At 37.1% G+C, this 27,113-nt stretch overlaps 2 protein-coding genes across 2 annotated transcripts in view; one reads left to right on the top strand and one right to left on the bottom strand.

Moving 5' to 3' along the window:
- LOC119774156 (prickle-like protein 2) overlaps positions 1–6,886 on the top strand; it is a 55,074-nt gene extending 48,188 nt beyond the window's left edge. The window contains exons 6-9 of the mRNA XM_038271538.1: positions 2,119–2,305; positions 2,830–2,984; positions 3,108–3,909; positions 4,816–6,886. Of these exons, the coding sequence (XP_038127466.1) occupies positions 2,119–2,305; positions 2,830–2,984; positions 3,108–3,909; positions 4,816–5,768 (2,097 nt within the window). The 3' untranslated portion in view covers positions 5,769–6,886. The remainder of the gene's footprint in view (positions 1–2,118; positions 2,306–2,829; positions 2,985–3,107; positions 3,910–4,815) is intronic.
- An 872-nt stretch (positions 6,887–7,758) lies between these two features.
- LOC119774039 (periphilin-1) lies at positions 7,759–26,816 on the bottom strand. The gene is made up of 7 exons (XM_038271329.1): positions 26,383–26,816; positions 20,150–20,191; positions 19,957–20,060; positions 19,623–19,861; positions 17,355–17,413; positions 9,851–10,009; positions 7,759–9,106 (listed from the first exon to the last, which is right to left on the bottom strand). Exons 1-7 carry the CDS (start codon positions 26,440–26,442, stop codon positions 8,924–8,926), a joined length of 846 nt encoding a protein of 281 aa, XP_038127257.1. The 5' UTR covers positions 26,443–26,816; the 3' UTR covers positions 7,759–8,923.
- Between the last annotated feature and the right edge of the window lie 297 nt (positions 26,817–27,113).

Raw genomic sequence — 27,113 nt, 5'->3', positions numbered from 1 at the left:
AAGTGGATTATTTCATTGATTTGTATCAGATTTAGAGAAGCTAAATCTTTCACTTTTAATATGTTGAACAATTACAAATAATAGTTTTTTCTTACTTTTTTCTAAAGATTCTCAGTATATTGCTTTAAAATGCAAGGGACGGACTAGTTTTGCAAGGCAATGTATAAGATGTATGCATTTTAAATAGAACTAGATGAGTTCGGTGTATATATTTTTGTCCGACGTTTTTCTTATACATATATACATGAGCAGATGGGGATTTTCAGTCTTCAGAGAGTAGACCATCTGGCCATTGATTCGGTTGCAGCGAGCATGAAATACAACACACTACATGCCTTTATACTTCTAAGCTCTGTAAAACTTCTTGGCCTTGTTTATTATTTTTTTCACTATGATTTAATTTATGAGTCATGATTTCTCAGAACAGACAGGATCCCTGTTTTTTTTTAACAGTCCCACCCACAGATGCCATGTCATTTTGTCATAGAAAGAGAAGCCTAAAGCTAAAATACATCTGTTCATTATAGCTTGTTGTTTTTTTTACATCGAAAGTGTCCAAATGTTTGAGAGCTGCTCTTATTAGGCCCTCAGAAAATAGAAACGTAGAAAGAAACTTAAAGTGGAAAAATAACACACTTGCATTTGTTAAATGGGACAAAAGATTTTTGTACCATATAGTGAAAATGTTATAAAATATTTGTTTGATTGTTCTTTTTACTTAAACATAACTTCAAATCATCATACTAACTCTAATATCAGTAACAGTAACATCAGTTTTTTTGGCAAATAATTTTTTGGTAAACATTTATTGAAATGTGGGGCAGAAATTTGTGCTATTTTCAGTCATGAGTTTCTCTTATTTTTTTAACCTTGAACTTTGACCTTAACAGAAAAAGTAAGATCTTTGGTGGTCCAGGTGATGATCTGGGCTCTTTCATGAGTCACTGTTTGGTGCATTTACATCAAACAAGATTGCAGGGACAAATTGGTTGCATTCAGGTGCTGTCGTTCGCTTGACATATCGCCAGCAATTTACATGACAGACAACAAGCTCCACTCCTTTAGCATCATCAACTAAAGATCTCCTATCAGCTGTCTGCTGCTCTGCAGATTCATGCACCTGGAGTTTACCAAGTGAGGGACTGTGCTTCATTTATTATTATGTCCCTTGGTCTACCTGATCTCCAGATATGCTTCCAGTTAGAGTCCAGGAGCTACGAGGGAAAATCCAGGTCTGCCATGCTGAGTTGAAACCACCATAGTCTGTGACCCATCATATATTGTAGCTGACTGGAGCATAACATGTATTTTACCATAAACTTCTTTTAGGTATAAATCTTGTGACATTAGGTTTGGATATGAACCCTGTGATGTTAGGGTTAGTAGACAGATGAGTGGTGAGTAGAATTCACAACAGAACACATTCCAGCAATAATATATGATAGATCACAGAATATGGTTTGACACCCGTCATGCAAATTTATGTCACCTGCCATGCAAAATGCTGGCCATTTGTCAAGGAACACAGCAACCAAATGTGGGGACCTTGTCGCTTGAATTCATTGTACAGTAACCTCATCTTAGAAGTAATGTTTTTAAGGCAAGTAACAACTTGGAGGGGTCACTGCTGTGCCATGCTTTGTGGATAATGGCCCTCTCTCTCTGAAGACTGAGAGATTACTTTATTATCTGTTCATAGATGTCTTCAAACTGGGGCAGAATGGATGACTTTTGAAGATCAAGTAGCCTAATTAATGTTAGACTAGTCCTACAGTATATAGACAATCTCTTGATTCTTCAGGGAGTAAAATCTGGTAGATGTGTAATTGTAAACAAAATACTACTTTTCTTATTTACAAAGTTTGTCCGATGTGCATTTGTTTTGAAACTCTAAAAAAAAAGGGAAACACTGGAAGAAAAAAAAAACAACATTAAAATATTTCATAGAAAGCGGTGATCAAAAAGAAACAGCCTATTGGATGAATACCCAGTTGGGTCCAGCTCAACACAGCCTGTGTTCTTCAATCCTAAACATCAGTTTAAGAAATATTTACACAAAACCTGATAAACACTTGTCCTTGTATGTTTGCTTATTACTGTAATATCTGATCCACACAGTTAATATTTGCTGATGAATGCACCGAGGCTGAGGGGAGGCACTGGCACATGAAGCACTTCTGCTGCTATGAATGCGAGACCACCCTCGGCGGCCAGCGCTACATTATGAAGGATGGACGGCCACACTGCTGCAACTGCTTCGAGTCTCTTTATGCGGAGTACTGTGATGCCTGTGGAGAGCATATAGGTACCACACACCTACAATAATGCATCTGTACAAAACACTTGGACATGTTTCTTTCTTTCTACACTGTTGTACAGCAGCTCCAACATAATGAATGTATGTGTGACTAGTATCAGCTCCAAGCCCCATGGGGCACAGCTGCAGAGAGGCGGATCAAGTGCAGAGAGATGTGGATGGTTATTATCATCCCAGCTCCACTAACAGTGAGAGTGGGTTTCAGAGAGTGCCCCCAAACTGTAACCAGATGGGAGCTGTGAAAGATGATTACTTCCTCCAGTCTAAAAGCAGTGCTTGTGAAATGTATTTTGTGCTATCTTTGAAATCAAGCAATCATGTAAGGGCACAGAATCACAATTGTTTGACTTGAGGAGAGAAGAATAACAAGAGGTTAATCTGCTGGTTAGAATGGAATAGAGAAGCATGCTTATTCACCCAAAGCACATATTACAACTGAAAAATATATTTCTATTTATTCCAGGAATGTTCTTCAAATTATTTATTTATTTTTGTTTCCTATTTGAACAAAGGAATTGATCAAGGTCAGATGACATATGATGGACAGCACTGGCACGCCACTGAGGAATGTTTCTGCTGTGCCCGCTGTAAGCGCTCCCTGCTTGGCCGCCCCTTCCTCCCAAAGCAGGGGCAGATCTTCTGCTCACGGTCCTGCAGTGCTGGACAGGTATGGAGTATGGAAACAACTAAAATGTTATTAGATGTGTGGTGTTTTCTTGATGATTTCACACTAGCTTCTTTTAATGTTGTTTTGATTGAACAAATCTGTTTTTTTTTTTGCATGAATCAGGATCCCGAGGAGTCTGACTCCTCTGACTCTGCCTTCCAAAGTGCTCGTTCTCGAGAATCTCGCCACAGCACAAAGATAGGGAAGAAGGAGCGTAGGAATGCCGAGCAGGATCGTAGGAGCACAGAGTCTCGCCAGGCAGCTCCTCCACCCATGCCAGACCGCCTGTCTGCTGAAATAGATCCCCTCTCTGTTCCAATGGACCGACTAAGCCTTTCATCCAGCCAGACTCCAAGCAGGACACCTAACCGCACACCAAGCCGTACTCCAAGTCGGGCCCCAAGCCTTAACCAAGTGTGGATGAGCAGGGATGAGCCATATATCCCGGCTTCTTATGAGGGCCCTCAGAGAGATCCTTCCCCAACCCCTGCACCCATACATCTACTGGGTCAGTGTAATGCCCGGCAAGGATACAATCCCAACACAAATGCTCATCCACCTGCCCAGAGTCCTGCCAACCCAGGCAAGAGACCTGATTCTTGGGGGAAGGAGCAAGGCAATGCCAAAAGGACCCCTATGGCTGCCCTCAGGGGCCACTCCTTTAATGAAAACTGGATTCACCACAGTCAGGATGAGTTTAGACCCAACAAGCTCCGTACCCAGATGAGCTTTAATGAGATGTCTAGCCAGAATCAGGGCTTCTCTGACAAGAGGAGCATCAGTCTTCATGGATTCCAGAGAGATGGCAGACCCCCACTGACGAGGAGAAACCACATCACCGCCATGAGCTTCAACGAGCCCCTTACTCCACTAGAGCAGACCCCTCGTGGATCTATGGACTCCATCACTATGTCCAATACTGCAGGTAATAAATTATGCAATGTGTTTTAAACATATACAGGTGCAACCCAGTAGATTACAAGAACAATAGTTAAACATAATTTAGTTCATTTCAAAAGAAAAATCATAATCCAGATTTTTTAAACGTACAGAACTTTCAAGTTTAATCAGTGTGATTTTTGCTTGTAATTAAGAATTACTCTAAATTAATTTTCTATGAAAATTTCACAGCAAAAAGATCAAACATCAGCACAGCTGTAGACCAGGAGATTGTGCAGTGTAAACGTTGATCTCTGTAATGGTTTGTGTTTGTAAAAGACCCCAATGCAGAATGAGATAGTATCATGATTGTGATATGACACTGACCATATGGATAAAGAAAAGATTTTTATTATATTTATGTCTCATAAAGCCCAGAGAGAACCAAAGAGCCAAATGAGGAATGGATGAAACTCAGATACTAAATTCTTGCAAGGAGGAATGCTAGGAAGGACATGTATGGTTCTATTTACCAGTTATAATACAGCTGAGGGAGAGCATGGAGCTGAAGGGAAAACTGTGTGTGTACAACAGACTGAAATGGCTAAAAAGTCCAAGAAAGTAAAGAAACCTAAAGAAAGGACCACGGGGATAGGTAGAGACAAGAGAATACATGAAAGAAAACGAATCTTGGATTAACAGAATGTGGAGAGACAAAACTAAGATAAGTAAAGATAAATAAAAATTGAGCTTTTATTAAAATGTAGTTTTTCCTCAAAACCATGTCCAAATTGGTGTTTTACTTGATTAGGCTGAAAATGTAAAAAGAAAAAATTAAAACAAACATTGTTGTTATGTAATGTTTCCATTTTCTGAGCAATTAAATGTTAGGTTGGATTAGCTATAAGCCATAATCACCTACATGTCTCTGATTGATTGCCTCTTTTGTTAGGTAACTCTCTGGATGGGGCCACTAAGCGCCAGGAGCATCTATCAAGGTTCTCCATGCCTGACTTAAGCAAGGACTCAGGGGTGAACGTGTCTGAGAAGAGCAACATGGGCACCCTCAGCTCCTCAGTCCAGTTCCACAGCACAGAGTCGCTGTCCTCCTCTCGCCCTTACAACAACAACATGTACACTCCACTGAGGGTTGGGTATCCACTACAGTATTGGGATGGCCCCCAAGAGCTTGGCTTTGGCAGTAAAGGTCGTGTTGGATTAATGGGCAGCAGCGGGAACCTGCGAATGGCTCCCATGAGTGACAGAATGCCTCGCCGGTGCATAAACGTCCAGGAGTCAGTTTCCCAACAACAGCAGCCACAAGCAAGACCCCACAAACACCATCGTGGAACCAATGGTGGCGGTCACCACCGCAGTGGTCGGCACCACAAACGCTCACGGCGCTCACGCTCTGACAATGCCTTGCACCTAGTGGCGGACCGTCCCACTCAAATGATGGAGCTTCCCTACCGCCGTGTCCAAGAGGATTATGACCGCTTCCCTTCCGGTCAAGCTGCTCGAGAGTTGTACGGTCTAGAGTCGGGAGGCTACAGGCAACAGGCCCACCGGCCCTGCCCACGCACCACCTCTGATCTTACTCTGCAGAATGCCGGATGGCAACCCGTGGGATTGGGTGGGCCGTGCTGGAATGATGGCTACATGGAGGCTCCGGACCCATGGTGTTCCAGCTGCTCCTCTTCCTCTGAATCTGAGGCTGATGAGGGGTATTACCTGAATGAACCAATTCCTCGGCCCGTGCAGCTGTGCTACATCAACAATGAGGAGCTACGCCACCGCTACAGCCCATCTGGAATAGGGGCCCATCACGGACCTCTGCATGGACCGATTCATGGTCAGCTACACAACCGCCAGAGGAGGAAGAGCAAAAACTGTATAATTTCCTAGATATATAGCAAGGAGATGACGAGGGAAGAAAAGGAGAGGGAAAAAGATTAGAAAGGTAAGAAGAGAGAGGTGCTTGAGAGGAGGAGCAGAACGAGTGGGAAGGTGAGAGTAAGACAGTTGAGAGTGAGAGTGTGTGCAGGGTGTGTGCTTTTCTGTGTTTGGCAGGGTTTGAGGAAAAGAAGCCAATCTTTTTAGGCTTGTGAGCTTACACAACTCTACACTGGGTTATGGTTGTGTACACCTACACAGAATGATCTAATCATAAGAGGAAGCTAAGCTGGCTTACACAACAAGAATGTTTACAGTGACTGAGACCAAGTCAATGATGGCACCAGGAAGCACTGATTAAGGATCGCTTAATATGCCGTGGTCAAGGTAAATAACATGGTGTATGTATGTGTCTGTCTGTGAGTGTATTCATGTTACAGAGAACTGGACAATTTCTTTAGTCTGAAACGGAAAGTAAAGCTGCAGCAATCTGCTAGTTAACTCCACAGTTCAGAGAACCAAGCCCTGAGCATCAAACTGCAACCACACGGACCGTCAAGAAGTTGTGCTGGGATAGTGAAAGCTATGTGCTAGATTCCAAGCTATGTGATTGTTTACCTCCGTGGAATCCAAATAATGCTGGAATATAGTGTCGGCTTGCTAGCCCTGTTTTCACCTTGTACAAAAATAAAAACCTGTTGAACCTTGTGCTCTACATAGCCAGCTCTCCATGCTTCACCAAGGACAGAGCGCCAGGCAGCCTCTGCTCCTTGCCCATTCAGGCACAGTAACGTTAGGTATGGTCCTGTTTTCTTTTCTGCAACATGCTTTGTTTTACTAGATGGTTAAGAATAATTACTTGATATTATTAATAATAATGATGCTACCAATAATAATACTAATGCAAACAATAATTATAATAATATTACAGACAATATCTGCTAAATGTATATATAGTAATAAACTTTAATAATAAATAAAGTACTGTAAATGTTTTGTACATATAGTCTTAAATATTTATATATTTTGTAACAAAAGAATCATTATTTGTATAACATTACAGAAATTGGGAGGCTTGCATGTGAATTTTGTTGTTGTTGTCACATACTTAAAATAAAGTGTACTTTAACCAGGAAACTGTAACATAAGTTGTACTGTACTATTTTGCTCATAGTATGCGTATTAGTGAGAGGGACTGACTGTCGTTGTTCCAAGCATATATATATATATATATATATATATATATACATATACACATCCCATTCCTAAACCATAGGGGTTCAATATGATATCAGTCCACCCTTTGATGCTAGAACAGCTTCAGCTCTTCTGGGAAGGCTGTCCCCAAGATTTAGTGTGTTTAAGGGAATTTTTTTACCAGTCTTCCAAGGCTAGCATATTTACTCTACAACATGACTTTGTAATGTTTTAAAATGGCCATACATTTTGCAGAAATCATTTAATTTCAATTCAGTTTATCTATATAGCGTCAATTACATCACGTCATTTCAAACCAGATCAAACAGACATATTGGTTCAAGGTTTTCTATCCAAGGAAAACCATCCAAAGGCAGAAATCAAACCTTGATTCCTAAACTGCACTTCTCTTGAATATTTTATTACAGGTGTGCTACAATTTGTCACATGGTATAGATAGGAACATGCAACAGTATGTAGTTTCACAAGAGTCTTATAGAAAAAGTGCATAAACTTAAATGCAATTTTGAAAGTCATGCACACATAAATGTAAATTTTTTAATGGCTATAAAGGCTCCCAGGTGTAAAAATAGCAGGTATCAGAAGTTGAAAGTCATGGACTACATAACTGATCGTTCATATGTCTTTTAAATGTAAGTTTGATAATTGGGACAAGTATGTCTGGGCTCATGTTTGCCAAAATTTGTGTTGCACTGATACCTATACCAGTATCTGGCGGGGCCCCGATCCAGCACTAAAATGGTGATATTGGTATCGGCAAGTACCGACAAATAGAGCACAGATACCATTTTGAGAACCAAAAGTTTATTCAACTATTGTCACCCATTCCAGGTAGGCAATAAAGCGTTCTGCTGGATTCACTAGTTTGTATTAGTTTTTTTCCTGCTTCACAAAGGTAGGGAGCAGCTTAACAAAGCCATGACGGCAATTATTTTACATCCAAGTAGTGTGCAGTTCTTCATATATAAACACACATCAATTTTAAACAGATGGCCAAAATGTTAAGCCAGTTTCAACAAGATTAGTACTTAAATCAAAATTTTATTAAATGTACTTTATTGATTCCAAAGGGGAATTATTTTTTGTTGTAAATCTTTGAGTTAAAGGCTGTAGGGTAGAAACTTCTGACTGAAAACACTCTGTTGTTGTACCACTGTCTTATGAAGATGATGTTCAGTGTTGTTCCTGTGTTGTTTTTTGTATAATCATCTCTAGAAGCTGTTGTTCTTGAGTTTCCATAAGTTAGATAATGGAAGAAGACATAAATTTTTACAAGATACTTATAGAAGACTAAAGGTGAGGTGTTTTTTTTTTCATTTGCTAGTGGACCAAACAGGTTTTCCAACCACCAATTCAGCAGTTATTCCCTCTTTTCCACCTTTATGTTTATGTTTTGTATGGCATTTTACTATGAAGCCAGTCATATGATAATGTGATGCCATCTCCTGCCATCAGCTGACATTTATTTTAGATCAAATCAACATCAAAGGGTGATGTTCTTTGCTCAAATATGAAAAGAGAGCAGCACTCCTTTAAGTGCATGTATCCTAGTCACCAACTGACCCATTTACATTTCACCATGACCTGCAAAGGTTTCTAAAAATATATACAGTCTCACCAAAGGTTTATATGCAACAAAGGAAATATAAAACAATATTTTAAAAACTGCCAAGTTGGAATACATTATATATGACATTAATACACAGTCTTCCATTTTTATTTTATTTCAAAATGACCAGTGTTTTGGGGTTTGTTTGTTTTTTACAATTACATGATCTCCAGCTTAACATTTTCATCATTCAAAAGTAATAGACTAGAAACAGTTAAAAATGTTGTCAAGCAGCATTTAAGAACCTTTGAGAAGGTTAGAAACAAGAAAACACAACAGGCTTTAATCAGTCAAAGGAAACCAAACCACTGTTGCTAAAGACATAAAGGCATGTGTGTGATTAGTGCAAAAGTTCCCTAGAGTCATAGTCCTCAATAAATCTCTCCATGGCTTCCACACAGCGCTTGCCAATATCCCGGAGGTTCTCCTGCAGTGACGACTGGATGGGACGCTCCAGGGATGGATCCTTTTCAATTAGCATCTTTGCTACAAGGCCAAACATTTCACACTCCTGGTAGTACACCTGAAAGGCAAAAATAATCAGACCTTTAGGGCAAAGGGAAACAGAGAAGAATTGTTGGAGGAAATAAAAAAAAGACTTAAATGATTTTCATATTACAACTGAAGACATTAATATGCACACGATTCACAGGATTTAACAAGCATCATCTCTCCAGCACCTGTTATGGACATTTTTGCATCAGCACCCATCAAAAGCCTTACATTTCATTGCTGCAGTGCTTCTACATCCCTGCAACCATGGAGATATGGAAAAAAAAAAAAAAAGGAACCAAGCATCTCCTCCATCAAGTGGGTGGAAACACAAGTAGACGCGCTGACATAAACAGAGAGCTGATGAGCATAGCCTCATGTGATGCCTATCACATTGAAGGCAACCTTAATGCACGTGCTGGGTCTGTTATACAGGTGAGCCTGTCATGCTTTTTTTTTATCAATTTGGTGAAAAAAACAAAGGGCATGAAAGAAAAGCACCATGTCATGTTAAACTGCGAACAAGGCCTTTGCGGTGTGGCTTGGCAAAACAAAACGCAGTAATGACACTCGGCACTACAAAATGAATGTTCATACCAGAGAAAATAAATCTTTTGTTGCCTGTCTTATATCTTCCAGCGCTTTTTCAGATCTGCACCCTGACATTCTTCATCTAATCTCCCCTTATTTTTTATTTGCTCTTCCTCTATCACTTTATAACTATTCCTCTCCCAAGACATGTGGGTGAATTGTTTGTGTAATTACACTCCCCCACCTCATCTATCTCTCTCCTCTTCTGTTGGATAGCTCTGTCTCGTGCTGCCGTCTGGCTCGCTGTTAAAGGGAGCTCCCCATCTCTGCTTCGCTCTCTGTCTTTGCTTTTGGTCGCTCTGTGATCTCTCTCTCTGCTTTGGTTCCTCTCGTTTTGAAAAACCTGCAAAAAACAGTAGACAAACAGAACCAGAGCATCAGATACCACACTGTGAGTCAAAAACATGGTTGTAAACACAGCTTATGATTTATGTGCTAATTAGCAACCTAAAAGGTTGCAGCATTGCAGCAAATTGAATTCTCCATCAGCCTTGTTGACAGTGAGTGCAGTATTAAGCTAAAATAACGTAAGGTACATTTTCTTTCTAATTTGTTCACATTTTGCCTCATTACATATAAAAGCTGATGTATTTTATTTGAATTTAATTGCCCCCCTTTAACCACCAAAGTCCCAGTGCAGAAAAATTCCTTCAGAAGACACTTGAATCCAACACAAGGCCCCACTATGCACAGTTAAATGTCAGCAAAAATAGGTTTATTTCCCCTGCATATGAAGGATGCAAGAGGTTAGTTAAAAAAAAAAAAAATTACTGAATCAAGAACAGCACAGGAGCAGTGAAGAACAACAAACCGGGCCCGAGACCCCGGGCTCAGGTGAGACAATCTTCTTACCTGAAAAGCATTAGTCATGCACTTCACTAATCGAGCCTTTATAAAGAAGTATTCTTTACAGGTAATAATAAGAAATAATGCTTCAAGTTTACCACAAGGGACCTGGGAGTCAAAGAAATGCTGCCCTCAGATGCCATCAAATTTGATCAGAACACACCACTGCATGGTGAAAATTTTACCATCACGTTTATGGATAAAGTTCTCTTTAGCATGGACAGGTAAGCCGGTTTAATTCAATTCAGTTTGTTTATATATCATCAATTCACAACACATGTCCTCTCAAGGTACTTTATAGAGACAATACAGTCAGATTGGTTAAAAGTTTCTGTCAAGAAAACTAGCTGACTGCATCCAGTCATTGATTTGCAAGACCTGCTCCTCCTGGATGAGTTTGCGGCAATGGTTTTTGCTTGCTTTTTGGCCTTTTACATTTAAGTTGATGGGAGCTAAATGTATTTTAACACAGAGTTGCAGTGTTCATCTCTCAGCAGAAAAACATCTCTTAGCATTTAGCAGAGGTGACAATGGACTGCTAGGTCACAGCACACAATGGTCATGTATTAAAGTGGCCCACTCAGAGTCTAGAATTAAAACTCAAAATAAAATTATGTGGTAAGACTTTTCCATGCATCCTTTTCATATAATTGACATTCCTGTTTGTGTGTCATAATATTCAGATATTCAGTTTGTGGCTGTAATCTAACAAAAATGTTAAAAGACTTAGTAGAAAGTAGGGGTGTGGGAAATAATCGTTTTGGCGATATATTGTGATATTCGGCTGCCCAATATAATATCGATCTTTCGCTTCTTAGTATCGATTTTTTTTTATTTAAATGGTTACATAAAACATTGATGGGAAAATGGGCTACCTCTGCACCCCCACTGTGGCAGAAAGCGCTGTGGAGCCCTTTAACTGTGCGTGCAGCACCAAATCTGTATTTGAGGCAGTCACAGTGAAAGAAAACCCCAAACAACATGGATAATAACACGTAATCAATATTTTCTGATGAAAATATACAGCACTTGTTGTTTTATCTCATCATTTGATTTTGATAGCTGGGGAAAATATGGCAATATATAGTGATACTGCAAAATCGTGATAATATCGTATCGTGACCCAAGTATCGCGACATGTATCGAATCGCAACACTCATGCCAATACTCACCTCTAGTAGAAAGGCACTGTAGTAGCGTAATAATGCACAGAGTTGGTTAGGCCATAGCTGTAGACTCGGCTGGCTAAATGAGTTTTTTATGCTGTACGCTGCTCAGCTTTGCAGGATGCTAATAGAATGGTATAGAAAGAGCTGAATGTGTCCATCACTCTCAAGTAAAATAATAACAAAAAGCAATGTTTATCCACATTTAATGAGGTACTAATTAGCCTAGCACCTTAGAAGAATCAGGTCTGCAGCTATGGCAAAAATAAAGTAGTTTTCAATTCATTAAGTGTAAGAAACAAATTCATATATAATATGTTTGAATGATTGACAGCCAAAGAACAGAGATTATTAAAAAAAAAGAAAATGATTTACCTAAGTTTCAGGAAAATATTAAAACAGAGTTAATTAGTTTAAATTGATTTCATAATTATGTTTTTTGTGCACCACAATGGATTTGAAATTAGGCAATCAGCTTAAGTGTACAATCTGAGAAATATACTAAAATATATATATATTATGTATATAATATCCAATTTCCATGTAGACCAGAATAATTGGATAAACTAAAATAATCAGAAAAATACCTATATTTTGATCTGAATGCAAATTTTGCACAGACACTGACTGAAGGTTGATTGACAGCTAACAGTGAGACACTCTCCACAATCCTTCTCTTTTTCTCATTCCTCTGACCAATGCAGGCGTTCAGCCTTGCTGCTGTGCCTCTCATTTAAAATTGATAACCTTCCTCATTGTCTCTGTTGTGCATCTCGCTTCACACCTGACAAACAAATTCTAAGTTGAATTTGAGGACTCAGTCTACCTCAACAGGGTGCGCTAATAGATCCTCCTGCACATTGCACAGGGACAATCTGCTCTAGTATCCGTAGCAGCATCCATACAGTTTAAAGTCTGTGCTAAATTTAAATCTGCATAATTATCCAAGCTGGGCTAAAGTGAAGTGCCAACCTCTCGGTTTTGCACCATTTTCCTGAATCCGAGCTGAACAGGAATCCTGCTGCTTCTGTAAACAGGTAAATCACCAGTAAACACAGAACATCAAACTCCGCTGTCAGCTCTTTAAGTCCTGAACATTTCTAAGTCCTAACCATGTTAAACTGATGATGTACTATATCATTGGACCACTTCAGTTCTCATTACGCTTCTTCTCAGATAGTTCTGGCCCAGGTTTCATCTTGGCACCATCTGTCCTAGGAATCTTGTTCCAGTACTGTGCACCACATTCATAAAGGCCTGCTTTGATTGCAGGCCTTTATAGAACGCTTCCTCATGAATGTTGAGGTAGCTCAACGCTTTGAAGCAGATTCATTTTACCAAGGAAATAGCTGCACAGTAATCCATAATCCAAAAACCCAGCTGTCAGTTCTGCTCTTCAACATGTTTTTCTTGCAAAGATTAGAAGTTTAATTTCTCTTAAACCAAGATTAGGGCATGTTTTTTCTTCCCTGCATGGAACAGTCCTTGGTTACAGACCATAAAAGGAAAAAAGGAAGGAAATATGCAAATCCAAACACATTTACCATTTATATCTTATTAATTTGACATTAATAAGAACACAAAACGGTCAATTAAGAGAGAATGCTACTCTTGAAAAACAAACATAACTAAAACAAGGGTGACAAAAAAGAGGTTATGTGTGAAATAATGATAAAGTAACCAATCAATCATTCAGTCATCAAGCCTGGATGCCCTTTTCAGCTTGATCAAACAGGTCAAACTCCCCACCCCCTTCAGTGAGTAAATGCAGCTACTCCAGTGAAGTAAATCTAACTTTGGAGCAAAAAATGGGCTAAGGTGGAGGATTATGTGCTTTGATGCTTACACTGAAATAATTAACTACTGCAGTGAAAGAGGGAGTTTTCCCTTAGATATTTTACCAGTTTCTGCTTTAATGAAAAAATTTAGATAATCACAACTTTTTAATATTACAATGCAAATCAGCTGTGACAAAGACTTAGAGGTTTTTTTCTAATTAAACAAAAGGCAGATGCTTTAAAAAATGTTCACAAATCTGTTTAAAGCTGTTAGTGAACACTTCCTCCTTACAAGACAAACCATCCACCTCACAGGTGTAGCACATTAAGATGCTAATTAGACGGCACCATTATTGCACAGCTGTGCCTTTGGCTGGCCAAAATAAAAGGCCACTCTCAAATGAGCAATTTTACAGTATTGGGCTGGGGTCTAAAAACTAGTCAACATCTGGTTCTGGTTTGGTACTGACTAATAACTTTTATATGCTATAGGACATACTGCTTAGGAATAAGCCAGTCAGATCCTTAAAGAAATCTGCACAAGCAATTAAAATGTGATTCCATCCCTAAACGCAATTTATTCATAATTAACATAAATATCTGTATTTTAGTTACATTTAGGCACCTTATCCCAAATAAAATGTGATGGGAAACAGGGTGGAACATTTAGAATAAATTACAGGATAAATTATTTCCAATAGAACTGTGACTCCGCTGTAAACAGTTTAGACATACTTCACAACAAACAGGATAATCTGTATGCACATACTAGAAGTAGCATTTGTTTACAACTCCATGTCTCAGTTTTTGTTCCCCGTTTCAAATCTTCTACTTATGTGCTGATGGAAACAACGGGATGTCTTGATTGTGAGAACAAAAGATAGAAAAAAATAAACACATTTTCACTGAACCAATAAGCACTTCATTACAAATGCCGCTACAAGTTTGCATGTTTAATTAAATGAAATAGATGTGTGTATTATTTCAACCCCGATTTGCCTGTAATATAATGTTATTGACTTCTTTATCCCAGAAGAGGAGACCTTAAATCATCCCTCATGTGAATTTATACTGGAAACAGACTCCTTTTCATGACATTTTTGGCAAAAGACAAAAATATCTTCATAAATGCATATGGTCTACTATCTGGACGGTTCACAAACCTTTCCTTTCTTCTTTTAAACCTCAGTGTAGCAGCAACCAGCTGCAATTTATCACGTGCAGCTGTGCTACCTGCTGTGCTAACATCAGCAAAGATAACCGTGCAACCCTTTGATTTCAGCCACCTGAGCCGTTTGATATCAAACTGAAAAAACTCTTTGATCTGCACTCTTGTGTGGTGAACAAAAGCAATTATCCATTTACACTGTATAAACATATTACCAATACCATAAGTGGATGCATAAATTATTGAATACAATAATATGAAAGGAAAAATAATTAAAAAATTACAATATGTAAAGATTTTTCGGGTTTATGAAAAAAGAATCCCTGATGGCTTACTGATGAAAAAGAAAACAATAAAATTAACATGTTTAAGCCAAATTTCTAACACACTCACAGTCTGGTTTCACTATTTTAATGGGGGCTCTCCATTGACTTCCATTCATTTGTGGGTGAGTTCTACAGCCTAACTGTGACTATTACAATAAACGTAACCATTACGTGTTCATATCTAACCCTAAACTCAATTCACACCTAAGTCCTAAACCTAACACCTAAGCCAAAAACAGCATTTATACCCATGGGGACAAGACATATAAGAAACACACACAAATATGTTAGGTAAGCTGCAACAACATACATGAAAATAATATTTGTTTTTTATATTTAGTCATCAACGGAAGGAAGGAAGGAAGGAAGGAAGGAAGGAAGGAAGGAAGGAAGGAAGGAAGGAAGGAAGGAAGGAAGGAAGGAAGGAAGGAAGGAAGGAAGGAAGGAAGGAAGGAAGGAAGTCACTTTATTCTCCATTGTTCCAGCAGACCAATAGTTACAATGCTGTTTCCATCACCGACCATTTAGTCCAGTCCAGATTTAAAACATTTATAAATTACCGTATATTGTGCAATGACAGTGTCTAACTTAACTTGCGCCGCTTCTCCTGTTAATATGGTAAAAGCCGTCCAGAGCGCCGGGACCAGGCTACATGTGATACACATTAGCCAATGAGCTTCTGACAGTCAGGGTTGCTGCTAGCTACTTTTAGAACCAGCAGGCAAACCTGTGGCAAGCCGGCCGATGGGAAAGAAGGAGAAGATGATGAGAAAAAGAAAGAGAAAGTGTGGACTGCTGGAAGTGAACTAGTGAAAGAAAAATGAAATGGCGTGCTCAAAGATGACCCTGCAAATTTTGAGAATGTTGGCTCAACCTGCTGGGAAGCAGAATTCTCCACCATGACCATAATCAAAAATAAATATTGATCCAGGCTTAATATGTGTTTGGGAGTGGCTTTGTTGCCATTCAAACCCAGGTTTAAAGCCTAGCAGGGCAGATTAAAGCCCACTTCTCTCATTAAGCCTTAAAAAACTAAACGGTCAGTTCTGGTGTTTTATAAAATATGTGAATCAAGAAATTGTCTATATACTCAACTGAATGATTGTTGTTCTCTACTTCAAAAAAAACACTTTAGGTTTTAAAATGGAAAAATGTTCTTCTTTTTTTTTATATATTTTCTTTATTTAAAAATTCAATGTATAACATGGATGAATAAAAACCTGCTTTTTATTTCAGTGTTAAATTTGGTTTAAAGTAACAGATTATAATTAAAAAATGTCTGCGGATCTTTACCGGTTGATGATTTTCTTTATTCGGACCCCGCTGATTTTTAATTGGTTACCCCTGATTTAGTCCCTCCAGAATGCGCCTCTGCATATGGACAAGATGTAAAACACATCCTTCAGGGTTTTAGAAGTTGGAAATTATATAAATAAATTTTTTAATCTTTCCTAAAGAAAGCTTGAAAAAATAGCTTAATTGCTGGAAGTGGTCTGGTAGCATTCTAGAGCAGCTTCAGGCTGACGTCATGAAATGGGTGGCACTCACACAGGGAAAGACAGGGTCATAGTGAAGGCAAACATATTTTTCCACATTGTAAGAACAAATATTCCACAATGCCAAAGAAAATATATTATTCATATGCCAATAGTTCATTTTAAAGACTTAAAAAATATATGATAAAGTACCTTTAAATTCAACAATGTGACCCACTGAGAACTATTCCTCCTCTTAAAGTTCACCTGTTTATTCAGTGTATAACATTTATATAAGACTTCAGTAAAATATTGCTTCAAGGTTCCCTAAACATTTTTGGAACAAAGTGCATCTTGGCAGCCCTTAGAGAATGTCCTCCAAATACTCTTTAAAGGTTACATCATAAAAACTTTATATAACCTTCAGATAACCTTTAATGGAGCGATCTCTAAAGGTGCCGAACTCTTAGAGAAGCTTCAGGGGTCCAGTCATTTTGCTATACTTTTTCATTAACTTTTTTAGCTGTAAGCTTTATTTGTTTCAAATATGTAGATTTAATTTAGAGGACAGAAATAATGAAGGTTGCTTCACAGTCCATGGAATATTCTGTGAAATGTAATTTCTGGGGAGAAATGTCAGAATAATGAGAACTTTTGCTGACAACCAGTTTAATGTTCTTACTGATGTTCCCTTTTTATTAGGGCATTGGTTTTTATCAGATCTGTTTAGCTTGTTTTATATCAGTATTAGCTTGATAAATACATCTAATGAATAATGAAAAATAATTGTGTTGCAAAACAATCCTTTGACATCTAGCAAATAAAAAAAAGGTCTGCAATTATAAAAGATGGATCTGCAAAGTTTTTCTTATAATAGTTTTTTTTTAATAAATAGGTGAGAAGAAACAGATGTTAGTCTATGAACTTACAGTGAAATGCATGTCCTTGTCTCTGCTGGAAGTGGACTTCGGTAAGACAGGCCTAGAAGCTGGAAGACACACAAACCACAAGGTCAGCTCAGCAGCACAGCAAGATAATGAACCACACTAAATTAGATCAAACACCTTGGATTTTTTTTACCAGTTTTTTATATATTTGTAATTGAACAGATGTTCCACCTCTTGTTATTGTTTTTTTTTTCAGCATTGTGATCTGAGATCAATATCGCTCTTTTTTTGGCATGACCTGCCAGCCTTTGCTGATCTGGACTGCAGTACTCCCATGTAAAGCCATAGCTTTGTTATGGTTCATTATGTTCTGCGGGTAAATCTCTCCCTCTCTTCATCTTTCACACTCTCATATACACACACAAATCAGCGATGAGTCACCATCATCGCACCATCACTCAGGCACACAAATAAAAAAAACCTGCTTCTCACTCACACATACACAAACACACCTCCACAGTGCTGCAGTGTGCGCACAAATAAAATGGCTGTGTGAAAGGGAAGATAAAGATACCAGTTTATACCAGCAGAAATCTGATACGTGGATTTTCAGTGTTACAATCAGGATTTTAAATTGTGAACTCCTACGACTTCTAACAGATGTGCTTCTAAAGGGAAAAAATGCAACAACACCCTGTTTAAGGCAGGATGCAAGCAGCTCATTGGTGATGATAATATATATATATATATATATATATATATATATACATATATATATATATATAATGCACTCACACAGCAGGGAAGGATTCTTGTTGTCATATTTATGTAACTCTGGTTTGTAGCTACTAAAGAGCCTCTACCTACCTACCTACCTACCAACCTGCAAATATGAAAATAAGAAGCTGCCTCTCAAATGTCTGTTGTGTAAAGGGCTCTATAAGATAATTTCTACAACTTGCTTACACTCCCACCTAGTGGTAAGCTATCATATAACAAAATGTCACGTTGGACCATTTTTTTGCCGCAGTTTTATTGAGCTATTTCAATTTCCAAGTTTATGAAAAAAGAGAAAACCTTTTTTATTGTAAAAAGAAGTCAATAGCTCCTACTTCAATGCATTAAAACACCTATAAAAAGAGATAGATAGATAGATAGATAGATAGATAGATAGATAGATAGATAGATAGATAGATAGATAGATAGATAGATAGATAGATAGATAGATAGATAGATAGATGATAGATAGATAGATAGATAGATAGATAGATAGATAGATAGATAGATAGATAGATAGATAGATAGATAGATAGATAGATAGATAGATAGATAGATAGATAGATAGATAGATAGATAGATAGATAGATAGATAGATAGTAACTTTCAAAGAATCTTAAGATGCATCAATCAAAAACTATTTTTCAATTTAAAAAAGACAAATATGTAGTCATTATATCATTGACATGTATATAAATGTTAGAGTATTGTTTTATTTCATAAATCCTGCATTGTCGTTTATTTGATCTGTTGGACTAAATCTTCAAAGCAAGGGGGCGGGGTTGAAACAATCTAGGGTTGAGTTTTTGTGTTGATTGACCAATCAGATGTTCAGATCTATTTCAGACTCCATAGTGACAGTTTGAATGATCTTATAGTGAACTTTAGCACAAAATAAGGGAAAAGACTGCTCTAAATGTTGTCCTTCAACATACTGTAGGGTATGTTATGGAATTTTTCACGTATATGAGATATTTCTCTTGATTTCATTCTCAAAATAAAACTATAATAGCAGAAGTGGAGAAATGTTTGGTTGTACAAAAACTAATAAAAGAAGCCATAGATTATAAAGTTTCATTTAAACTTAAAGAGAACTATCAGTTGAGTGACAAAACATAGCAGGTGTGGCAATGAGTCCAACAACTCACCAGCAACAAATCCAGCAACATCATGATGTCTGAAGGCGTTGCTTTTCTTGCAAAGGATTTAAAGCACTTGCTTGCTCACTTTGAATTGTAAAAACCTGAGACAGAAGCAGCTCAAACACCAATTGCAGCCTCATGGTGCATGAACAGCAGGTAAGACCCAGTGAGGCCAGTGAATATGAAAAGATCAGCAGGGTCCTCTAATAGCTAGACCACCACCGCCCATGGTATTCATTTTTATACATTTATCACCACCAGCATTCTAATCAACTACCAACCAGTTCCTCCCAATTTTTTTTTTTATTTGACAGAGGGATTTAAGGCCTTGGAGAACCAGGGATGCTACGCAAGGTTGATTTACTTTTTTCTGCTGCTAACATAAACTTACAATTGCTTTGTTTTGTAGGGGAACGTCCATCAGTGCTCTCTCTCTGGTCGTGACGCTCCTTTTCACTCTCCTCTTTCAGCCTTGCTTTCTCCCTCTGCTTCTCCTTCTCTTTCAGCATGAGCTGCCGAGATTTAGGTGAAGGATAATCCTTGCGATGGATATAGGCCCGGGGCTTCAGGTAGCGCTGGCCCTGACTGCTGAAGCCAGCTTTGTGGAAGGAATGGCTGTCTCCCATAAAACTGCATTATTGAAAAGGAACAAGTCAGGCTCACATCAAGTTCAGGTGTATTCCTTAAGATAACATTTATATTAATAACCACGTCTTGACACTGACCGAGGTCTGTAGACATGTCCTCCAAACTTAGGTTTGTAAGACCTGGACAGCCATGCTCTTGGTGCAGATGGACTTTTCACTCTTCTGATTGGTCTCTTTTTATTCTGTATTTACAAAAAATATTTTTCTCAAATACTAAAACTTCAGAACTAGTTACTCCAAAAACAAAGTGAGTTGTAGCACAAGACCGTACATCAGCAGGAGAAGCAGTGCTCTCATTCAGCCTCTTGTCAATCTGTCAAAGTAGAACATATTAGAACTTGTTAAATCAAGGAAATATTTATAAAAGACATTATAACTTTTTTAACCTTGTCGCTTTAATTGTATTTATTTGGTTTTTATTTTATCTGAACCAGAAGTGAAAAAAGATCTGGTGATGAAGATTTAGGGCCCATCCACCAGAGTTGGAGTCAACAAGTCATGTCCATGTCATGTATTTGTTCTGCCCAGCCACCGAAACAAGTCAATGAAATCTGTGCATTTTAAATCACTGCAAAGATTGGACTCATCTGGTTCAGAGGCTGGCCAGAGAAAATACATGACATGAAGATGACTTGTTGACTCCACATCTCCCACCTCTGCCTTACACAGTACCTAGAAGAGTTGCTGTCTCCAATAAACACGTACTTTTGTGCCACAAACTTCAGCGCACAGTTACCAAATGGAGAAGGCAGTGAGAAGGGTGTCCAGTTCCTCACTCATGCTGATTCAATAAGTGTCTCAACTTGGACAAACTTCCTCGACTAGTCTTCTTTTATATCTATCAAAAATAGTTCTATTTTTTCCAATTAGGATGTAAATGGCTCCTTGTGTAATCATAAATATTTTTTTCTCAGTTTCCTTTAATATTTTACTTAAAATTCTTTTTTTTTTTTTTTTTTTTTTTACAGTGTCCTGTCTGGCAATGTGGCAATAAGAATAATTGTCTTGATGCCAAAAAGAGCCCAACTGATTTTACTTTCACAAGTGTAGCAGTATGGCAAATGCCATATAGCTCCACTTGTTTCATGCATATAAATTGCTTTATTATAATTATGCAGGGAGTTTTACAGTTTATATGGACACTGCAATGTAAATACAGCAGAAAAACAGAAGAAGAAAAAGAAAGAAGAGAAAAAAAGAGAAAAGATGAAAGAAAGAAGAGATAGAAAGGGACAATGACAAAACATTTTCAGTCTGCTTCATCACCTGTAATGAGATGAAAAAAGAACAGCACAACCGAAAGACATGGTACGAGATATACAATAAAGCAACACCTTGAAACTATCGCTAAAGTAATATTATTAAGTCTGACATGTACTCTGTGTTACCTAAAGATACGGATGTGGGCTTTCTGTATGGAAGTGAATCTCTAAGTACCTGGAGCCAAGCAAGTTTACATCGTTTTTAAGTAAAGTTCTGAATTTTCATTGCATTATCAGGCAGGCTTGTCCTATCAAGCCCCTATAAGATGCTTCATAAATTTAAGTGGATGCCATGGGTGAAACTGTTCATGAGATTTTATGAAATTTTATGAAACGCCATAAAAGTTTATATAAAAGGTGTAAATTAATTGTGAGGGGGCATTTATTGTTAACATTTTTAAATGGATGGGAAAGAGGAAAATGTTGGAATTATGAAAATAATTCTGAACATAAAGAATAACTCTGTGTGTGTATTTAATTTTTTTATTAATCATTAAATATCAGTCAACCCTAAATACATACTTTGATATTTTTTCTTCTTCTTAAATGATCAAAAATGAGAAATCAAAGGCTTTACATCAAAAGTACAAAAATTTGACTTGGCTGTTATATCTAGAATATGCTGGATTACATCTGAAAACATTTTTACATTTCTAAAATGCATTTGTTTGTTTTTTTGTTGTTGTTATTTTTGTATAGTACCGGCAAGAAATTAACACTACCTTTATCCCTGGTTTTAACACTAGGGGAAAAAATGCATATTTATTTCAGATCAACTAATTCAACAACATGTAAAAAGAAAAAAAAAAAGTCTTCACAGAGTAAAAATCTAACAAGCTAATTTAATGAACAGATTTGTTGATACCAGATTCAAATAATGTTCAAAGGTTATGTTGATGAGAGCCCGTTTCATAAATCTGTTTATTGTCTTACTTATGTAACAGTTTAGGTCATCTCTTTAAGTTGTAAAAATATTGTTACGACATAGATCACAGGAAAATAAACTGACAAGTTTTTTGTTTTTTTAAACATCTATAAATGTAATTGTACCAGGAAAAAAATAATAAAAAAAACAACACTTTTAATTAAACTAGAAACACATCAGTAGGAACTTCACCAGTGAGTGGAGACACTGAAAGTTCATTCTGAGAAATTTATATAAGGCAACATAAATCAAAGGTTACATCTCCATTGTAATGGGAACTCCTCCAATTGTTTAACAAAAACAGTCATTTAGCCAATTATGTAGCTAAACCTCAGAGCATTTAAGCATCTAGAGCAGAAAAGGTGACTCAAAAAGAGCAAAAGAATAAGAAATTAGGGAGATATAAGCAATTTAATGGTAATTATTACAAAGGCGATAAGTAAAGAAGCTAATTAAAAGAGATATATAGATTTATGTCTCACTTTATGATTTCATTTCTACCTACATTTACTTGTTTAATGTGTTTTGGGGGGCAATTATGCTTATTTATTTATTGTGCGTTTATTTATTTCTGCATTTACTTTTAAATATGGTAGAGCTGGTTCTCCATATAAAGTGGCCAGTGAAAGCAGGAAAAATATATTTTTAATAATAAAGAAAAGCAGCTACATTTTGTCAGTTTAAAGTAATATCAATTTAACGAAATAAAAACAACTCAGGAAAATAGGTTGCAGGCTTATGGATGCATTGGCGTTGAAATACCGAAGTGTCAGTCTGCACTTCAAACAATTCTTTAGTCATAAATGCTGAAATAAAAAGGCTAATTTAAAGATATTTTAAAGTGAAAACTTACACAATGTCTCTTTAACCTATGAGTTAAAGAGACTTTAATCAGAAGCAGTGTTTCTATCAGCCTGACAATATTGGAGATTTTAGACTCCAGCCAATATAGTCTGATCTTAGTTTTTTAGCAAATATCGGACACATATACATATGTCAGATGGGGACACCCCATTAAGCAGTGAGCTAGTTTATCACACTCTAAGAGCAAGAAGTGTTGAACCAATGCCACTCTGAGATATTGAAGCCCAACGAGTAGACTGGTGGAAAAAAAAAAGATCAGATTTTCCAAAAATCGATCTTGATAAACAGAAAATGTAATTAATCAATCAAACTGATTATCCCCAAGCCCTAATCTATCCCTTTGCTTTCTACATTAAGGATCATGGCAACACTTGCACCATTACTACTAACGACACCACCATGCAGCCCAGCTTACTACACCCCAGCCCATTTTCATGGATCATTAAAATATTAAACTAATTAAATATAGTTCAGCTCAATCCAAATCTAACTTTATTTATGAACACTTTGATGTAACAAAATACTTTAAATCACTAAGTTATTGAGCTTCTTGAACAATTAAAGCACTAATATCACAGCTGATGAGATAAGATTACAAGTGTCGAGAAACTGAGGAAACAATTGTGCAAATTAGTGAGAAAACACACTTAAGTGTTTCCAAATCCCTTTAAGTAACATTCAACTCATTGTTTCTGCCGCATTCTGCAGCATATTTATCTATTTTTGCCCTAATCTGAACCTACCACATCAATGCCTTTTGCACCATGTCTCTCCCTTACTGCTTGCATTTTCATCACTGCTGCACTTTATAAATTGAAATCTTCATTTCACTACTAAGCTGCTTGGTCACTGTTGTAAAGCTGAATGCATATGAAGTTTTAGAACAGCAAGCAAATGTAGATATATTACGGGTAGCCTAAACACAGCATTTTGTTTTTAGTCAAAGTTTTAATCATTAAGAGAGAAGAAAAAAAAGCGTTTTTCGCCTACCCTTAACAGGTGGTTGATCCAGCAGCAACAATTGCAGTGTGTGTGATAACTTGCTGTGGATATATGGTGATCTGCTCCTCACACTAAATGGTTTCAGCAGTAATGGCCATTTTAATTTCATGGTACAGTATCTTAACAGGAATCAGCTCAGGGCTTTGACTAGGCCAATTCAAAGTATTTATTTTGTTTTTCCTTCAGCCATTTATAGGTGGACTTTCTAGTGTTATTTGGACCACTGTCCTGCTACAGAACCCAGGTTTGTTTCAGGTTAAATTTACAAAAAGATGATAAGATGTTCTCCTTCAGGATTTTTAGGTATCATGGTTTCATTTATCAAAGCAAGTCTTCCAGGTCCTGTAGCAGCAAACAGCCCCACAATCGCCTCGCTACTACTGTATTTAATGCCTGTAAATATAAATGAGACACAAACCTTTTGTCTTGATGGTCCATAGACCATAGCAACAGTCTTGGGGATCTCTAAGATATTAGGACAAGTCTTAATGTTAATTTTGCTCGGCAGTGGTTTTCGTCATGCAGGCCATTTTTGCCAAGTCTCTTTCTTATATAAAAAATGTAAGCTTTCATTTAAACCAATTTTGTTCACTTGTGATTTCCTTTTGAATGTTAACATTTGTTAGATTTTCTCAAACACTAAAGGGTGAAAAAAAAAGCAGAAGAAAAAATAGAATAGAATAGGAACAGGCACTGCAGCAGCATTGTTGCACCAGTATGTGATTTCATCCAATTAACCAGGGGTCTTCAACGTTTTCCAGGCCAAGCACCCCAAAACTAATGGCGAGATGGAGCAGGAACCCCCTTATTATGTATAATGTATGAAATTGTGTTATATCAAACTGGTGCTATAGGCACTCTATTACATATGGAGTAATGTAACGAAAGTAATTTCATCCTGGGATAATTTAAATATTACTGATTCTATTCCTGGTTGATGGGACAGGTGTTGTGAATGAAACGGTGCCCAGCTTAAAAGAGTGTCTGTGTGTCCCTGAATGTGCGCATTGATGACTGAAAGACATCTTCTGCCTCCATTTATCTGTTTACTATAGTGTGTTCAATTCATGTTAATATATATTTAAATACCTTTCAATTGATAGAAAAAATTGCAGGAGGGTATATAAAAAAAGGTCTAATCAACCAAAACTTTTGCGACCCCCATGCAGTACCTCAGTGGACCCCCTAGGGGTAGCGGACCCCCTGTTGAAGACCTCCGCAATAAACTATGCTTGTTTAATGCAGTGCCATCCCATAAAAGCCACACAAGCAAGCAGAGTTGCACACGCTGTGAAAATTAAATAAGAAACACTTCTTGGCCAAGCATTGTCTTTCCCCCTACCAACATTATGAATTTGAATTTGTATTTTATTGTGTTATGAACTGATTATTGCTTTACACCCTAAATATTTAACAAACTACATACTCAGTTTGGAGCTAAATATTTATTAAAAAAAACTAAATATTTAATTTGCAAACTAAATATTTTTTTGGAGCTAAATATTTATTTAACAAACTAAATATTAAATTTGAAGCTTAATATTCATTTAACAAACTAAATATGTATTTTGGAACTAAATATTTAACAAACTAAATATTAAATTTGAAGCTAAATATTTATTTAACAAACTAAATTTGTATTTTGGAACTAAATATTTATTTAACAAACTAAATATTTATTTTGAAGCTAAATATTTATTCAAAAAAGCTAAATATTTAGTTTGGAGCTAAATATTTAAATAACAAACTAAATATTTAGTTCGAAGCTAAATATTTATTTAACAAACTAAATATTTATTTTAGAGTTAAATATTTATTTAACAAACTAAATATTTAATTTGAAGCTAAATATTTATTTAAAAAACTAAATATTTTGGAGCTTAATATTTATTTAACAAACTAAATATTTAATTTGAAGCTAAATATTTATTAGAAAAAAATAAATATTTAGTTTGGAGCTAAATATTAATTTAAATAATAAATATTTAATTTCTAAACTAAATATTTATTTAACAAAGTAAGACTTTTTATAAATGACATAGTGAAAAAAAATTACTTGCAAGAAAATATCCTGGTTATTTTCTCTTAAAACGCGCTAAACAGCCATAAATATTGCTTCTAATTTTTTACTGCTTTTCTTCACAAACGGCACCCCATAGATTTATAAGCCTTTTTAAATCACTAAATCGTTTCACTTTCATTACGGATGCGTGTGAGACTCATTAGCGCCCTCTTGTGCCCATTAACACCATGTGTTTCGTGTCCTGGACAGCATAAGCCCACCATAGTTTTTTTTTCTGTCATGACCTGAACTGTCAATTCAATGAACCACTCTGTTTATTATAAAACAGATTTCCAATAATGAAACTAAGCCAATGAACACATAGTCGTTCCGTTTACATCCAACAAACCTGTAATTTAATCTCTAATTACCGCATATTACACATTTACCTTTCTTTCCTGTGTGACTGGCGCTCTTGCATGATCCATGCCTGCTCGCTCGCGGCTCATGGTTTAATCTTCATTAAAAAGTCGGAATAAAATCTGTAGGTTTTCCTGGAGTCGAGCCGAGCAGGAAGAAAGAAAGTGTGCCCTTTCACTTTAATCCATTGCAACAGTCAAACTTTTCGGTCTCTCCCTGCCGCTCGCCTCACAGTGTTTATATCTGCATAAACCTGCCAGAGCTTCCAGGATTGTCTCGTGTTTCGCTTTTTCTACGGTTTAAAGCGCAGGAAAATAACTCGACGCTTCTTACTTCCTTCTTTCTCCGCTGCTGCCCAATCAGAGCCAGGCGGCTGCGATAGGAGCTTATCAAAACCGAAAGAAGAAACGCACGCCACCATGCCCAGCACCATCAGCATGCTGATTGACTTGATTTCTTTTTTTTTTGTCACAGCCTGACATGGAAGCCGAGAATAAGGGTTTCAAATGTTGTCCAACCTGTTTGTGTTTTCTATACCAACTCCTGAGAATACATTCCCAGCACAGCAGTTGTACTTTATAACAATGAGGTAAATGTAGCTATTTATACCACAAATAAAGATCCTCTATAGAAACAAGCTCTATTATCATGATTTTATTTTGTATAGCACAGCATGATGCAGTCACACTAGTTATTTTTGTAGGCTGTTTGGACCAAACCTGTTCTGACATGCTGAGTAAGGTGGGAGTGTCCAGGTGTC

The sequence above is a fragment of the Cyprinodon tularosa genome, unplaced genomic scaffold, assembly GCF_016077235.1.
Source record: "Cyprinodon tularosa strain WSP-4 unplaced genomic scaffold, ASM1607723v1 ctg8, whole genome shotgun sequence".
NCBI lineage: Eukaryota > Metazoa > Chordata > Actinopteri > Cyprinodontiformes > Cyprinodontidae > Cyprinodon > Cyprinodon tularosa.
Note: the sequence above shows the minus strand (reverse complement) of the source record. Positions and strands in the feature narration are given on the sequence as shown.

What these genes read in the sequence shown, in the direction of transcription:
- LOC119774039 (XM_038271329.1), bottom strand. Translation starts at nt 26,442, where the DNA reads ATGAGCCGCGAGCGAGCAGGCATGGATCATGCAAGAGCGCCAGTCACA. An exon ending in CCCTACAAAACAAAGCAATT is followed by an intron (nt 17,414 to 19,622) that starts GTAAGTTTATGT and finishes TGTGTCTTCCAG; the next exon opens with CTTCTAGGCCTGTCTTACCG. An exon ending in ACAAGGACATGCATTTCACT is followed by an intron (nt 10,010 to 17,354) that starts GTAAGTTCATAG and finishes TGTTTTTTGCAG; the next exon opens with GTTTTTCAAAACGAGAGGAA.